Source organism: Stegodyphus dumicola, chromosome 2 (genome assembly GCF_044657685.1).
Source record: "Stegodyphus dumicola isolate Sdum_Otavi_A_Nest chromosome 2, ASM4465768v1".
Lineage (NCBI taxonomy): Eukaryota > Metazoa > Arthropoda > Arachnida > Araneae > Eresidae > Stegodyphus > Stegodyphus dumicola.
This window is the reverse complement of record NC_140769.1, coordinates 279,427,304-279,443,248: the sequence shown is the minus strand read 5'-3', so window position 1 is coordinate 279,443,248 and position 15,945 is coordinate 279,427,304. Positions and strand designations below refer to the sequence as shown.

The following is a 15,945-nucleotide window of genomic DNA, read 5'->3' as shown; positions in this document are numbered from 1 at the left end:
TTAATTAACGACAAAATTAAAAAAAATAAAAACAGTTCCTTACACAAAAGTTCCGAGAGGTAGCATCAGAAAAACGGTAGCTACTAGAAAACAAGCTCCAGGGAATGTCCTGATAGTAGCATTGAAGACTTTGGCGATAATGCCACTCGCCATCAAAGGAACGATAGCTTCACATGTTGCCAAGAAAGAAAACACACGTCCTGAAATAAAATATCACTACTACAGCATTTCTGTCATGTTAAATCTCAAACAAGTTAATCCTTTATTTTTTAATGCAACACAAAGGAAGCTAATATTAAATATGGTAAAATATTATTGCTGAAGCTGTGTAAGCTGTCATAAATTAATAAACTTTAATCAATTAATAATTTTCTGCATATACATAATGTAATTTATAATGAGTTGAAAAAAAAAAACATTTAAATTTTAAAATGAAAAAAAGCCTGATGTGTACAGCATATGACTTCCTTGTATTGAATATTAAATTATAAACATTTTTTCCTGCTTTTCATTTAAACTTATTTCATCGAATTTCATTAGAGATAGATTTTTTTTCATTCAATTAATTCTGTTCTCAGTTAGCAACAATGCAAAAATACATAAAACCTCAAAATATCTTTATTAAAAATTGAAAGATATAGAAAAATAGAAAACACCAAATACAGTTAAAACAATACAAACAATTTTAAAATAAAAATTAGAATTTCTAAAAAAAAAAAAAAAAAAAGGGAGGGGAGCAATTTGGCCAGCTCGCAAGAAGGCAGATTTTTCGGTTTTCCAAACTGAATGTTTACTTTTGGTCCCACTCGGCAAAAAGACACTGAAGATGCAGAAATTGAATTCACTATTCTGCTAAGTTTCAAATGTAAACAAATATGCTTGCTATGGTTTAAAAAAAAAAAAAAAAGTATTAGCCGCAGTTAAACAACTTTTAAGCTGTTGATAATCCTGCAACTATTGCATGCAGATTGAATAAAGGCATAAAAGCCTTAACTGGAAGACAATATCAACATAATTCAATCATTTTTAAAGCAAAAAAATCCACAATTTACAAACATATAAGAATAAAGAAACTGAGCTCACTGAGCCGAGTAACAAAGTGGATATATATATATATACATATATTTATATATTTTTGGTGCGGTCGATTGCAATCTAAAAGAAAGCTGCACATCTACATGTTATAGGAGTCCTATATACAAAATTTCAACATTCTGAGGGTACTCGTTTTTGAGTTATACGAGATACATACATGCATACATAGGTACGTACAGATGCCACGAAAAAAATCTCTTCAGAATTCATTTTAAATCAGTTTTATAATTTTTTTTTTGGAAAAAGAGTTCTTTATTCTGTTCTTTCATAAGGATGTCATGCAAAAATATCGTTAAATTGCATTCAATAGAGGTCAAAATGGATATTTTCGTTGAAATATGATACTCGGAATTTTTTTGCGATTACAATACTTCCTTTTTACTTCGCACAAGGAAGCAGAAAACTGAGCTCACTGAGATGAATAACAGAGTGGATATATATATACTATACATATATTTATCTATTTGTATACTTTTGGTGTGGCTGATTGCAAACAAAAAGCGAGGTCCACAACTACATGTTACAGCAGTTTTGTATATAAAATTTCAATGTTCTGAGGCTACTGGTTTATGAGTTATGCGACATACATACGTATGACAGGAGGAAGTCTGTTCTGAATCCTTTTTAAAATATATTTTGCAACCCATTTCGGGAAAAAGAGTTCTTTATTCTGTCCTTACATACAGATATTTTCATCGAAATATGATACCAGATTTATTTTTGCTTCCTTTACTTCATACAAGGAAGCAAAAATAAATTTTAAAAAAATGCTGCATTAGTAATTCGCAGAAATGGAATTATTTTCTATTTTTATTTTTACTTTGATGGTTTTAAATTAAATTATTATAACACATAATACAATTTAAAAATAAAAAAAGCGTGTTGTTTCGCGATTTCTAATTTAAAATGCAATTTTAATTCAAAAACAAAACTATTGTTTTTGCGAGCGAGTCGCATTCAGAGGATCAAAGTTTTTAGTGAAAAAGAGGTTCATATCTGACATAAACTTTTCACTAGCTATACAATACACTGAAGTGGATTTAAAAAAAAAAAAAAAAAAAAAAAAAAAAAAAAGAAGACAATGGTAGGATTTTAAAATCTCATTCGTGTCGTGCCTATTTAGCATTTTGAAAATGTATAGGGAATTTTCTCCCTCCCTTCTGCATGCCTTCGTGGTATAATGGTTAGCATACTTGCCGCGTATTAGAGAGGTCCAGGTTCGAGTCCTGGCGATGGCATTGCTCATTATTCATGTCTTCTGTTTAAAAAAATCCCAATGACTGTACAGTGGCACCCGAATAAAAGGTAGTGGATGATTATTCTTCACCACCAAGGATTTGGCGACTGGTTGCCCTAATCCCCAGTCGCCCTTTAACTCTTTGAAGGTTGGTGCAGTAACCACCTTTTCTATTGAATGTCTTACTCACTCTTGTGAGTGGTATTCAAGACTGACCATTTCTAAAAATCCCTTGTAATCAAGAAGACTAGATGGCAATCAAGAAACATAAGCTAGTAGTTGATGCAGTAATTCGCCTTCAAGAAAATAAGCATCAGTCATTGAAGACAACATCAGGACGATGTGCACTCTGCAGTACACCAAGAAAAAGGCCTGTAAGAACAATGTGGGAATGCAGAACATGCAAAGTTGCACTGTGCTTGAAAAAGAAAAACTGTGTACCATATACAGTCAAAAGTCGTTAATCCGGACTCGTCAAGACTTCGGCGATTCCGGATTATAGATCATCAGTTTAACCTTTTCGCGACGGCGCAACTTTGTTTAAAACGCTCGTGCGGGACGGAAGAGAATCGAAGGCAGTCACAGTACAGGACGGAGGTTTTGCATTGTTAATCCTAATTTTATAACAAAAATCAGAAAAACAAAAGTTTCGCTTCTAGCATCGTAATTTTTGGTATCATTTTAGATTATTACTTGAGCTCTTATATATGTTAAAATTAGCCCTTAAAACATTTATTTCTTTATTTTACATGGAAATATACTTAAAAAATTGCTTATCTTCCATAATACTTTTCGGAAGAGCTATTCAAATTATTCTAAAGTTTTAATTGATAAAATCCATCAATAAAGTTTAAAATTATTAAAAAGAACACAATAAAGACTATTTACAGTAAGAAGTAACAAAATTTAAAATGAAAACGAGCGTGGTAAATTTCGAAGCACAGAGAAGTATCACCTTGTAACTCTTAGAAAAAGTATCACTTTTTAACTCCTTAGAAAATGAATCAGTACTCTCATTTGCGTTAGTAAATGGTTCGCTAACCATACTAGGGTATTCTTCCTCTGATAAATAGCGCCTCCTTCCAGTCATAATAGACTGGAGGTGAGGCTTTCCGAAATAAAAAAAGAAGGAACGGAAATATATCTGAAGGCAATGCAAAACGTAAAAAAACTCCGCACAGTAACCCTAAAAGACCGTACAAAGTAGAGGAAAAAAATAGAATAAAAAAGGAATTGGATATAAATCAGATACGAGAATGTTTTCATTAGCACGCAGCGATTTAAAGAGCCCTGCGTTTGTTTACATTACGATTTCCCCCCTCCCCAGCCACAGCTGACAAGCAAAATACCAAAAGCAGCCAGAATATAAACAATCTGAAGGTCAGAATACTAAAACTACGTTCAGTTTAAATGTAATGGACACAGAGTGCCATCTAGTGGCTATTAAAAATTGTTTCAGCTTAAAATGCATATCTGCACTGCCCGTCCACTTGGCCAGTTCTCCAGGAGTGCACGGGTGAACCGCCCGGGCCTCACATGCGTCCGTACGAAATGCATATATGATTCGCCCGTCGCGAAGAGGTTAAATGTCGTAAGATGGCATTCAGAAATTCTAAAATTAAAAATATGAAACCGTAATTTATGAAATAAAGAACAATTATGATCTAAAGGGTATCAAAATTTACAAAAAAAGCTTAATATTTATTTGTTTACTTTATTAAACATTTCTTTCAATGTAAGTTGTTTAAGTTGCTTCGTTTTATGTGATAATACTTTCTCTTTAAATCTATAAACAGACATAATTTCTTGTTCAGTTACAAAGTTCCGCTGTTCAAGTCCCGTAATTGCTGTGCGGAGAATACCGACTAACTCGTCAATCGAAATTTTTTCGTTTTCACTAACCTCTCTGTCACCTTCTTCATGTCTTTATCCATTTTTTGCAGCAATTCCACTTTTTGTTTGATGGACATCGAAACATACTTTCGTTTTGTATATCGTTTGGGAGCTCCAGCATCGAAAATTCTATTTGATATAATCGAAAGTTCAAGTTTACTTTTATAGTATTGCTCTTACAGTCTGCAAAAAATAATAAGCCGGATCCAATTTCAAAATTAAGGAACAACACAATCATCAACATTAACTGAAATAGATAATGAGATAATTTTAGCTTATTCCGTCCGTTATACATAAAACGCGCACGCGAAAACGTATTCTGCGCTTGCGCACAAGCATATATAAAAGGTCTTACGCGAATGCGTAAACGCCTATGCGCATGCCTGAACGCGGCGCATGCGCAGAAAGTTTTTAGCTTTGAGGTTTGGATTATGGGTGTCCGAATTAACGACTTTTGACTGTAGACATTTGTAGGGATACTGTCATCTGTGAGTACTGGTCACTGACACTAACCACCTGAAGCGATCAGTTTTTTTTCACACGTCTTGGACAAAATATGTGTAATTGTCGCAGACAATTTCATTGTAACACCTGATATAGTAAATAAAACAAGAGTTTTACTGAAAAAGTTAATTCCTTTTCCTGCCCCTCAGAGAGTTAAATGGGGTAATATATCAGGTATTTTCTCCCTCTTTTTTGCATGCCTTAATGGTGTAACAGTAGCACACTCAGCGTGTATTTGAGAGGTCCAGGTTCGAGTCCCGGCAAGAGCATTGCACATTTTTCAAGTCTCTAGCATGGGGGGGGGACCACCTTCTAGTGACTTTGCAATGTCAGATATATTTTCCACATTTCTGAGGAAGTCGAATGCCATTTTGAATTCAAGTCAAAGGTTGCACACGCACAGAAGCAAGAATTTAGATGCATCTCTAGTTGTGTTAGTAATTATCCTCATTAGTTAGTCACTTATCATGACCGAAGGTACACACAGTTTTTACAAACATGTCACGCATCCTTACAATACTCATTTCTACATGCAGTTTACACTTTCAATAAACCATGGGTTGTAGATGGTTGTACCGTTCATTAGGTTTTTTATATGGAGACGTGAAAAATGTGCATTGCCCTTGCCGGGATTCAAACTCCAAACCTCCCGAATACGCGTCGTGTATGCTTCAAATTACACCACGAATGCATACTGAAAGGAGGAAGAAAACAGCTTACATACTCCCCCTTTTAAAGGGCGACAGGGGATGAGGTGACCCAATCACCAAACCCTAGTGGTGACGAATTATTGTCCAATACCTTTTCGTTCGAGCGCCACTTAGCATTTGGAATCATTTGGTTTTTTGATGCCGGAGACTTGAAAAATGTGCAGTGCTCTCTCCGGGATTCGAACTCCGGACCTCCCAAATACGCGTCGAGTGTGCGTCCAGTTACACCACGATGGTATGTGGAAAATAGAGGAAAATTCCTTATATGGTAATCTAATTTTTATAGTATGTGTAAAAAGATGAAGGAGGCGGGTAAAAGCCTTTATAATGTGAACAAGAGTAACCTAGGTGAAATATATTTTACAGGGCTTTACATATGAGCTAATGAAATTTTAATATACATACCAAGTTCTTCTTTATCGACGAGTTTCGAAATCAGAGATCTTACAGCTAAATTAGCCAATCCATTTAAAAATCCAAATATATTGCCTGAAAAAACAACGAAAATTTACATTTAAGATGAAAATAAAATATTAAAACTTTTTACAGACATAAAGGCACATATTTAAAAGGCAATATGTTTATTTACGATAATGCAAGGCTTCGTATCTTAGAAACCAGCACTGATATTGTAGTCAAAATAATTTCAAATACAAGCACAAAATGACAGCAAGTGAGATCATAACCGTGACAGTTTTCACAAATTGAACAAAAATTGACATATACACTGGGGTGGCGCTGTGATCACGTATGATGGAGGCAGGATCTTGGAAGAGCTCCTGAATTTTCAAAGGTGTTTTCCGGAAAATCTTCATTTATTTAAGAAAATTTTTGCGAATATCCTCTGCATTGTCTCGTTCTCAAGGCCGGGAGTTCTTCTGTACCTGGGGGTCTTGTCTTCCTTGCAATCTTTTGCAGCATTAAGACGGAGCGTTCAGATAAGTAGAACTTCTTTTCTCTAAGCTAAATCAAATATCTGTCACTAAAGTACCTTTAAATTCATTTATTTATTATGATCATTATTATTATTATGCTCATTTTATTATGTTCTGGCATTAAATACATAATAAATATAATAATTGCTTTAAATCATGTGATTCTTTTTTGGTTACCATCTCGTAGGGACGCTATCCTTATCAGTAGCCCTTATCTGTAGTGTTAGCCCTACCCATTGGGGCCCCTTTGAGGAATTTCTCGAGAGGGAAAAACACGATCTCGGGCCTCAATGAATGTATAGAGTTGTAGTTTTTGCTCCTTTAATCTATTTAAATTAAAAGCATATATTAATACAGTGTGCCTCAAATTGATAAAATAGTACACATATAATAAATTATGACCATTAACTTAAAAAATAAATAAAATGCTTATTTTTTTAAAAAAAATTAATTAATATTAAAAAAAAACTCCGTAATTTATTTACTTATTTATTTTTGTTGATATGTTCTCGCCTTGTTTTGGATTTATGATTTTATCTGATGGTGTTTTCTGAGTATATAAATATGTTGGAAACCGCAATAGATGATGTTACTTAGTTTAATGTATAACTTTGCATGATATTATATGTATCTTGATCTTATGTGTCTTCTGTTACTGTGCCTCAAGGTAGAGGCTAATATTGATTTCCATGTTAAAAAATAAAAGTTTAAATTTAAAAATTTTTAAATTTTAGTTTCCCTGTTATAGCAAAAGTTAGCTTTTAAACTTGACTTATACTGTTATGTGACTGGACCCCCAATATTTATTATTTTATTATTAATTTTCCCCCATTTTTACATCTATTCAGCTTTACAAAACACACTCATTACACACACCTGGAAGACTCTATTTAATGTAAATGATAACAACTTTGACTACACTCATGAACACAATCGTGGGTTTTTTTTTTTAACAAAATTCTCTTACTTCCTTTCCTTTTCTTTCTATAGGCCCTTTTTTTTTAAATTATAAATACATTTTTTTTCCTCTCCATTACTTTTGGGCCATTTATTTTTTACTTTATTTTGTCCCATCTTTTCTTCCTGGCTTTTCGAACTCGTATAAAATATACTAAATTCCTTTTTACTCTCCTCTAAAATACGAAATTGCCCCCCTTTCTATATACCTTTCCTTCGCATCTATGCTTGATTTTTCGCCCATCGGTGCAGAAAGACTTAGCGGGTGCAACAAAAGACATGTGTTTACTTTGTCTGTCTGTCTGACATATACACTCTATTATCCATGAAGGCGCTGCGATCGCTAATGAGCTTTTTCTTTTCTTTCTATAGGCCTTTCCTCACTTCCTCTATTACTTTTGGGCCTTTTATTTTATTTTATTTTAGTCCGTAATTCTCATTGTTTATTTTAATTTGATTTGGCCCCATCTTTTCTTCTCGCTATAAACGCACAAAATTCCTTTTTACTCTCCTCTGAAATATGAAATAGCCCCCTTTCTATATACCTTTTCTTCGAACCTAAGCTTGTATTTTCGCCCATCGGTGCAGAAAGACTTAATGGGTGCAAAACAAGACATCTGTCTACTTCGTCTGTCTGCTTATCTGTCTTAAAAGAACTCTAACTGCACATATAAGAATAGTGTGATTTTATCGAAAAGCTTGGTTACACAAGGAGTTAAGGTAGAATAATTAATTAATTAATTAATTAATTAATAGACTTCTACTAATGTAGAATAACTAATTAGATTATGATTATGCTGAAAATCATGAATTAATACATCACTTGAAATCAGGATTCGGTCTACTTGTGTAATGAGGTCCCAGCATAAAAAGAGACGCTTCTAAAGATGGTACCTATTTCATTTCTGAACTTCTTATTCATTGTTATTTTCTGCTCTGTTAGACTATGAGAAGTTCAAAATGAATATTTCTTAGAAATATAGCGAGGTACACTGCGGGGAGGGAGGGGGAAGAGAGAGAGAGAGAGAAAGAAGAAAGGGGAGGGGACAATTCTGTATCTCCCGTTCTACTGGGCCGATTGACAAAATTCGTATTTTTCATGTCTCGAAAGCGTGACTTCAAATTCAAAAACTTATCTTCGCGCATTTTTTTTCACTTTGCGCCAAGAATAATTCACTTAGCGAAATTCTTAATTTATAGCAAACTATTTTCTTTTCCCTTTTTTCTACGGTGCACAAGCAGTACTATCACTTCTTATTTTCTACTTCCGGCCAGAATTTAAAGCGTTAACTTATTTATGCAAAATTTGTCTGGCGAACGCCAAGTACTTAAGTTGTGGCTTTTTGCCAAGCGAGAGAGAGGAAGGAGTCAGACGAAGCAGGCTGCTTGCCTTAGAAATTTTACTCGGTTGCTGGTTGCCTTCCAGGCCAGAGGTTTAATCCTCTTGATAATTTTAAACGTATTGTAGTGTTAACAGTTCTCTGTACTACATACGGCTTCCTGTTAATATAAGGCCAATCTTCCACGTTTATTATTTCAAAGTCAAGTTAGAGTTTAGTTATATTTTTATATTCTTACGTTTAGACCACAAGTAGTGGGTCTTTGTATTCCGAAGTACGGAAATTATTGTAAATAGAGAAAAATAAAGGGTTTTGTATACCCTTCTCGTGTATCCTGTCTACTTCCCACAGTTATTGAACATAGCTTTAGTAAGCTCTCTGTTCCGAGTCAGGTCCTTGCATGTTCCCGAAGAAAGTAAGACGGAACATTGAATTTGATAGTGGCGCCCAACGAAGAAGAATAACCATGGCCGAGTTTCAAGAGGAGCCTGTGCTGCCTGCAGAAGCGGCTCAGAATCTAGAAATGCCAGCTGCCGCCCTGGAAGGATCTGGTTACATCGTCCAGACCATGCGCGCTTCGATGAAACCAGAAGCAACATTTAATGGAAACTCACCGTTAACCAGTTTTTTGGAAAAATTGGATGACCACTTCATGCTCTACCCCGTGCACGAATTTCAAAAAGTTACCTTAGCTACCAGCGCTTTGAGGGGCCAAGCGCTTACCTGGTTCAAATGTATAGGCAGAAGTCTCTTGGGTCAAGCAGGAAGTCCCACCTATACTTACGAAAATTTCAAGACTGCCCTACTAAAAGCCTTCCCTGTTGTAAGGGATCGTGCGAAATTAGAAACGGAACTTTTCAGCATATATCAACAAAGAATCGAAAATCTCTCAAGTTTTATTTTAAGAAAAATTCACGTCTTCAAACTCTTGTATGGAAACCGTCCGGATCCTGAGATAATTCAAGTGATTTTGCCGAGGTTACTGCCCCAAGTGCAAGACTTTATTGAATTAAGAAATCCGACTACACTGTTAAAGTTATTTAAGCTAGGAATCCAGTTTGAAAGTAGAAGAACGGCGGACATTGAAAGAAGACGCCAATATCAACAGCGAAACCAATTTGGTGCGCCAAGACTACAGGAAACTCAAGCACACGGCTACGGAAGCAAAGCGAATCAGTGGGCAAGGAAACCCGAGCGTTCAAAAACAGCCGGCGAATGTCGACAGTTCAATAGCAATCCAGGAAAAAATCTCAAGGCCAGTGGAAAAAGAAGGAAAGCACGGAAATGAAAAATAATTTAAACTCAAACGGATTTCTGCTGACGGGAGGGTGCGGAAATCCGAAGGCCAAGAAAACCCCTCTTCCTTCAAGTTAAATACAGTAATGGTGAAAAATTTGACTCTTCCGAAGATTGAAGTGTTGGTGAATAATATCCCAGCCACCGCACTCCTGGATACAGGCGCGCAGTGTTCCTGTGTGGCAGAAGATTTTTTTAGGAAGTATTTTCGTAAATATCGTATATATAATTTGGATAATACGACAGTGTTAGCTGCGCAAGGAGAAAGATGTAAGTGTATAGGTAAATTACCGCTGTATGTCCGTATCAAGGACGAACAAGTAAAGGTGATGTTTTTCATAGTAAAGAATCTGCAAGCACATATTATTTTAGGAATAGATTTTCTTTCAGAGGCACAAGCAACGCTAGATTTTAATGAAGCGTCCCTTAAGCTGACAATGAAACCAGTTCGTGAAGAAAAGCCTGAACCGCCGATGTTAAACCTTGACCACCTGCCTAATGAAGAGCAACGAAGAATCCGACAAGTGGTAAGTGAATTTGCTTCGTTATTTAGTGATATTCCAGGATTTACTCAGGTTACTAACCATAGTATTGACACCGGAGATTCAATGCCAGTTCGCCACAAAGCATACCGGTATGATAAGAATAAGGAAAAAATTATAGAATGGCATATCACCGATATGCTACGTAAAAAGATCATAACGCCCATCTCAAGAAGTTATGCTAGCCCGGTGGTTTTATGTAAGAAAAACAATGACTATCCTTTGACACATCCAAAAAGGTGGAGATTCGCAATTGACTACCGTAAATTAAACTCCATAACTAAATATCCGGTATATCCGTTACCTATTATCGAAGAAATTCTAAGGAACATAACATCCACCAAATATATGACGACTTTAGACTTAACGACTGGTTATTTTCAAATAGGGGTTAGGCCTGAGGACGTGCCTAAGACTGCTTTTATAACCAAGTCTGGTACTTATGCATTTTTGCGTATGCCGTTTGGCCTTTCAGGGGCACCGGCAACATTTCAGCGATGTATGGACATTGTGTTAAGGCCTGTTCTTGGAAAGTCCACATTTATCTATTTAGACGATATCATTATTACTAGTGATAATCTCGACCAACATGTACAGGATTTAAGACAGGTGTTTTCTTTATTAAATGAGGCCGGTCTAAAAGTTAATGTCGAAAAGTGCAAATTTGCAGCCCCTGAATTAAAATATTTAGGTTACAAAATATCTCAGAAAGGAATCGAGACAGACGAATCAAAAATAATCGCTGTACAAAAGTATCCGACTCCAAACACGGCAAAGAAGCTCTCTTCTTTTCTAGGACTTTGTTCATATTATAGGTCCTTTATAAAAGATTTTGCGGCTATCGCTGAGCCATTGTTAAAATTAAAAAGGAAAAAGGCAAGATTCTCGTGGACGGCCGAAGCCAATAGTGCTTTCGAAAAATTAAAACAAGCATTAACGCAAGCCCCGGTGCTGAAATTTCCTGAAAAGAATGAGAATTTAGAAATTTCAGCGGATGCTTCGGATTATGCGGTAGGAGCGGTACTTTCGCAAAATCAGCAGCCCGTGGCATTTTTTAGCCGAACTTTAAATCAAACACAAAGAAACTATTCCGCGACAGAGAGAGAGGCACTTGCAGTTCTGTTAGCAGTGCAAAAGTTCCGAGTCTATTTTGGAAAGGCGCCAATAACAGTGTACTCTGATCATGCGGCGGTAACTAGATTGTACTCTGGGAAAAATTTATCCCCAAGGTTAATAAGATGGGCACTCAAGCTGCAAGAATATAATCTGGTAATCAAGCATACCCCCGGAAAGGAAAATATCGTAGCAGATGCCCTATCAAGAATTAAAATAGATGAACAAGGGAATACCGTAAAGGTGGCAATGCTCACAGCATGTACAATAAATTCCCGAGAAACTGTAATAACCGAACTGGGTAAGGATCCTGAGTTTGGAAGCATTTATGAGTATTTAAAGGATCCTGAAAATTTTAGCCACCAAGATATTGTGGCGATAAGAAATAGGGCGGCCCATTACGAACTAAAAGATGGTCTATTATTTTATACAAAAACTACGAATTCCAACAACGAATTTCGACCTGTTATCCATAGTCTTAGATTAAATATCCTGCAGGAGCTCCATGACAGCCCTTTAGCTTCTCATGCTGGTATTCGAAAAACTATCCAACGCGTACGCGAGGCAGTCTACTTTCCTGAACTGCAAAAGTTAACAAGGGCGTATGTCCAGTCCTGCCCAACATGTCAAGCAGTTAATTATATTAATTTCCGCCCGGCCGGGTTTCTAAATAGTATTAAATCCGAATTTCCAAATGAAATAATTGGCATCGATTTATTGGGCCCTTTCCCGAAAAGTCAGTTAAATAAAAGTCGCTATCTCCTTGTTATGGTTGATCATTTTAGTAAGTGGACCGAAATTGTTCCCTTAAAACGAGCCTCCGCGAAATTAGTTACTGATTCTATTTTAAATAAATATATTTTAAAATACGGGGCGCCCCTAAAAGTTATATCGGATAATGGTCCTCAATTTGTAAGTAATGTATTTGAAGACATGTGCCAAAAACTGGGCATACGTCATTTAAAAATGGTCCCGTATCGGCCGCAATCAAATATAGCGGAACGGGTCAATAGAAATATAGTGAAAATTATCCGTAGTTATGTTAAAAATTTTCATAAAAGCTGGGATAACTATGTCAATGAATTTGCTTTCGCCCTTAGGACCGCAAAACATGATACAACGGGCAAAACTCCTGCTGAGTTATTTTTAGGCAGAAAGATTATAACGCCGTTAGATAAATTATTTTATGTGCAACAAAGATCCTCAGAATTTAAAATGGGTGATATAGAAAAACTAATTAAAGAAGCAAAAAAGAATACGGAAGTAGCACAGAGAAAACAAAAGCTGTATTACGACTTGAAACGACGGGGAGTAACTTATAAAGTAGGGGATGAAGTATTAAAAATTAAGCATTCGCTTTCTTCAGCACCAGAAGATAAAACTGCCAATTTTTTTCCACGATTTGAAGGACCATATGTCATAGAAAAAATAACTCACGCTGTAGTAGTATTAAAAGCCAAGAATGGTGAAACCTGCTCCACAAACATTGATCAAATCAAACCCTACTATGATCGTAATAAAATGCAAATATTTACAGATCTTTTGCAAGATCCGGCACGGCAGACACTGCAGGCACAAGCTCCAGAGTTGGAACAACGACAAGTACAAGGGAAAGCCATTAAGAGGCAGGAGCAAGTGAAAAGAAAGTTTCCCCGCGGGAAAATTGAAAGTAACAAGAAAAAGAAGCCGTTCCACCGTCCAGAAAAGAGAGCTCACGAACACCCCCAGAATGAAGAAGGGAGAAGGACGACGTATGCAAAGAGAGCCAGGAGAAATGACGGCAACTATAACCCGGCTCTAAAACGGAAGATCTACTCATCCGACAGGACTCTCCGCAGCAAATGTCGCCGAACTGCGGAAGGGCCACCAGCGGCGGAGGAAAAGTTACAAGGAAAATTTGAACGGCCAGCAACGAGGTCCAAGCAGGAACGCGAAAGAAGTCTCCCGGTTCCGCCAAGACCAGCTGCCATCAAACGGCCAAGACCACAGGCAGAGGCGAAAAAGAAGGTATTCAAGGGTGACAGAACTGGAAAAAAAAAAGAAAGCTTCTAGAGGAAGGCACTGAAGGGCGAGCCCGCACAAGAAGGAGGATAAATCAAACGAGAATCTGCGCTACCTTCCAGGACTGGGCTCAGAAAAGAATGTCCGAATATCACAAAGATAAGTAAAATTTTATGTTACTTTGCAAACTTAAGTTAATCTTTCATTCTTACTGCAAGTGGCAGATTTCAAGAAGTTTTACCTCATGCGAGGTCTACCTTTATCACCAAAAGGGCGAGAAATGAGTTGTTACCGATTTTGGTATTATGTTTTTCAATTACTCGCGCGTAAAACTACAGTTGATGTATAATAGCGATGTGTAAATACTTAAATATTGTAAAAGTTATTGTATAAATTTTATTTAAAACATTCTGGCAAGAAAGAAGTTTTAGTCTGAAAGACTTTTTGAAATGTATTATTTCAATGTAGAAGAATTGGCACTTGCTTAGAAAAGAATAGAAGTTAACAATGTACTACTAATGTATGTTTTCAAATGCATAAAATTAACGGCATGTTAATATGTTCTTATATACAATGTGAACTGTTATTTTAAATGTTAAGAAATACCGTGATATGGTAAAAGTGAAAGTAATGTTAAAAAAATTTTTTTATTCGTGTGACTGTAAAAAGACCGAATCATGGTGAATATGTGTTAAAGGTTGAATGAATGTAGTTAGGCTCTCTGACGCTACACTTCAGAGTTAGACACTTTCAGAATAGTACCTCAGGGTTTAGAGTTGAAGTTAGGGTGTGTTACGAGGTCTTGGTATGTTGAATTTTTAACACGTTAGTGTTTTGATTGTAGGAGGAAGTGTTGAACACGTATACATAAACACATTCGTGTTTGGTGTTCTTTTACAACACATGTCAGAGAGCACGGGGAGAGATAATTAAAATAGTCATGAATGAAATAAGAATGTTAAGAGAAATATAAATATGCATGTTACTTGCCATTTCATTGTGTAACATTTCATTAAACTAGTTTTCCTTCCAGATCTCTGGAAGGAACCAGATTTGAATAAAAGCTCCTGTTTAGATGCAGTACAGATGAAAAATTGCGTGTCCTTGGAGCTGCTATTGTAAAAACAAATTTCTTTTTTTTTTAAATTTCTAGTTTCTAGTCAGAAATGTTCGTAAAAGATTGGGTTCGTAAAAGATCTCGCGTTAGATTCTAGAGCTAAAAGTTTTCAACAAGGTCGTTTTAGACCTCAGTTTCAAACTAATTAACTCTGGCGGGAAGTATGTAAGGATCTTAAGTTTTACTAACGTTTATTTTATTTTAAATCTTTACTATCACTTCTTATTTTCTACTTCCGGCCAGAATTTAAAGCGTTAACTTATTTATGCAAAATTTGTCTGGCGAACGCCAAGTACTTAAGTTGTGGCTTTTTGCCAAGCGAGAGAGAGGAAGGAGTTAGACGAAGCAGGCCGCTTGCCTTAGAAGTTTTACTCAGTTGTTGGTTGCCTTCCAGGCCAGAGGTTTAATCCTCTTGATAATTTTAAACGTATTGTAGTGTTAACAGTTCTCTGTACTACATAAGGCTTCCTGTTAATATAAGGCCAATCTTCCACGTTTATTATTTCAAAGTCAAGTTAGAGTTTAGTTATATTTTTATATTCTTACGTTTAGACCACAAGTAGTGGGTCTTTGTATTCCGAAGTACGGAAATTATTGTAAATAGAGAAAAATAAAGGGTTTTGTATACCCTTCTTGTGTATCCTGTCTACTTCCCACAGTTATTGAACATAGCTTTAGTAAGCTCTCTGTTCCGAGTCAGGTCCTTGCATGTTCCCGAAGAAAGTAAGACGGAACATTGAACCAGATAAGTTGATGGTAAAAAATTTATAGATTACAATTCAAATTTTTCTTTTCAAAAAACGTATAAAAATTATTTAAAAATACAAAGTTAAAAAATAAATCATAAAAAAATGGGTGAACTTTGGAATGAACCTAAATTCTGAAATGCAAAAGGAAGAATCCAAACACTGAGGGAGCTAAGATGTTGAGAGCTAATTTTTCAAAGCGATTTTACTTGTGCCATTTTTACAAAACTTGGCAGTTTGGCATAATTTGAGTCCTAGAATCGAAATATGGAAAAAAAGGCAAGTGATTTAAAAAAAAAGTCTGATTTTGTGTCAAAATACCTACATTAGAACAATGCTATATATAATCTAGTACATATCCCAAGTCGCGCTTTCGAGATATGAAAAACGCAAGATGAACTTCATGAATCGCCCCAGCAGAACGGCAGATATAGAACTGTCCCATCCCCCCTTCCCCGC

General features: G+C 36.0%; 1 protein-coding gene across 4 annotated transcripts in view; it reads right to left on the bottom strand.

The window, feature by feature from the left end:
• The window catches only part of LOC118183702 (proton-coupled folate transporter-like), a 60,468-nt gene that overhangs the window by 2,593 nt on the left and 41,930 nt on the right, over positions 1–15,945 (bottom strand). For all 4 annotated transcript variants that reach the window (XM_035353295.2, XM_035353293.2, XM_035353296.2 and 1 more), the window contains 2 exons: positions 5,845–5,928; positions 44–200 (listed from right to left, as the gene is read on the bottom strand). In XM_035353295.2, coding sequence (XP_035209186.1) covers positions 44–200; positions 5,845–5,928 — 241 coding nt within the window. The remainder of the gene's footprint in view (positions 1–43; positions 201–5,844; positions 5,929–15,945) is intronic.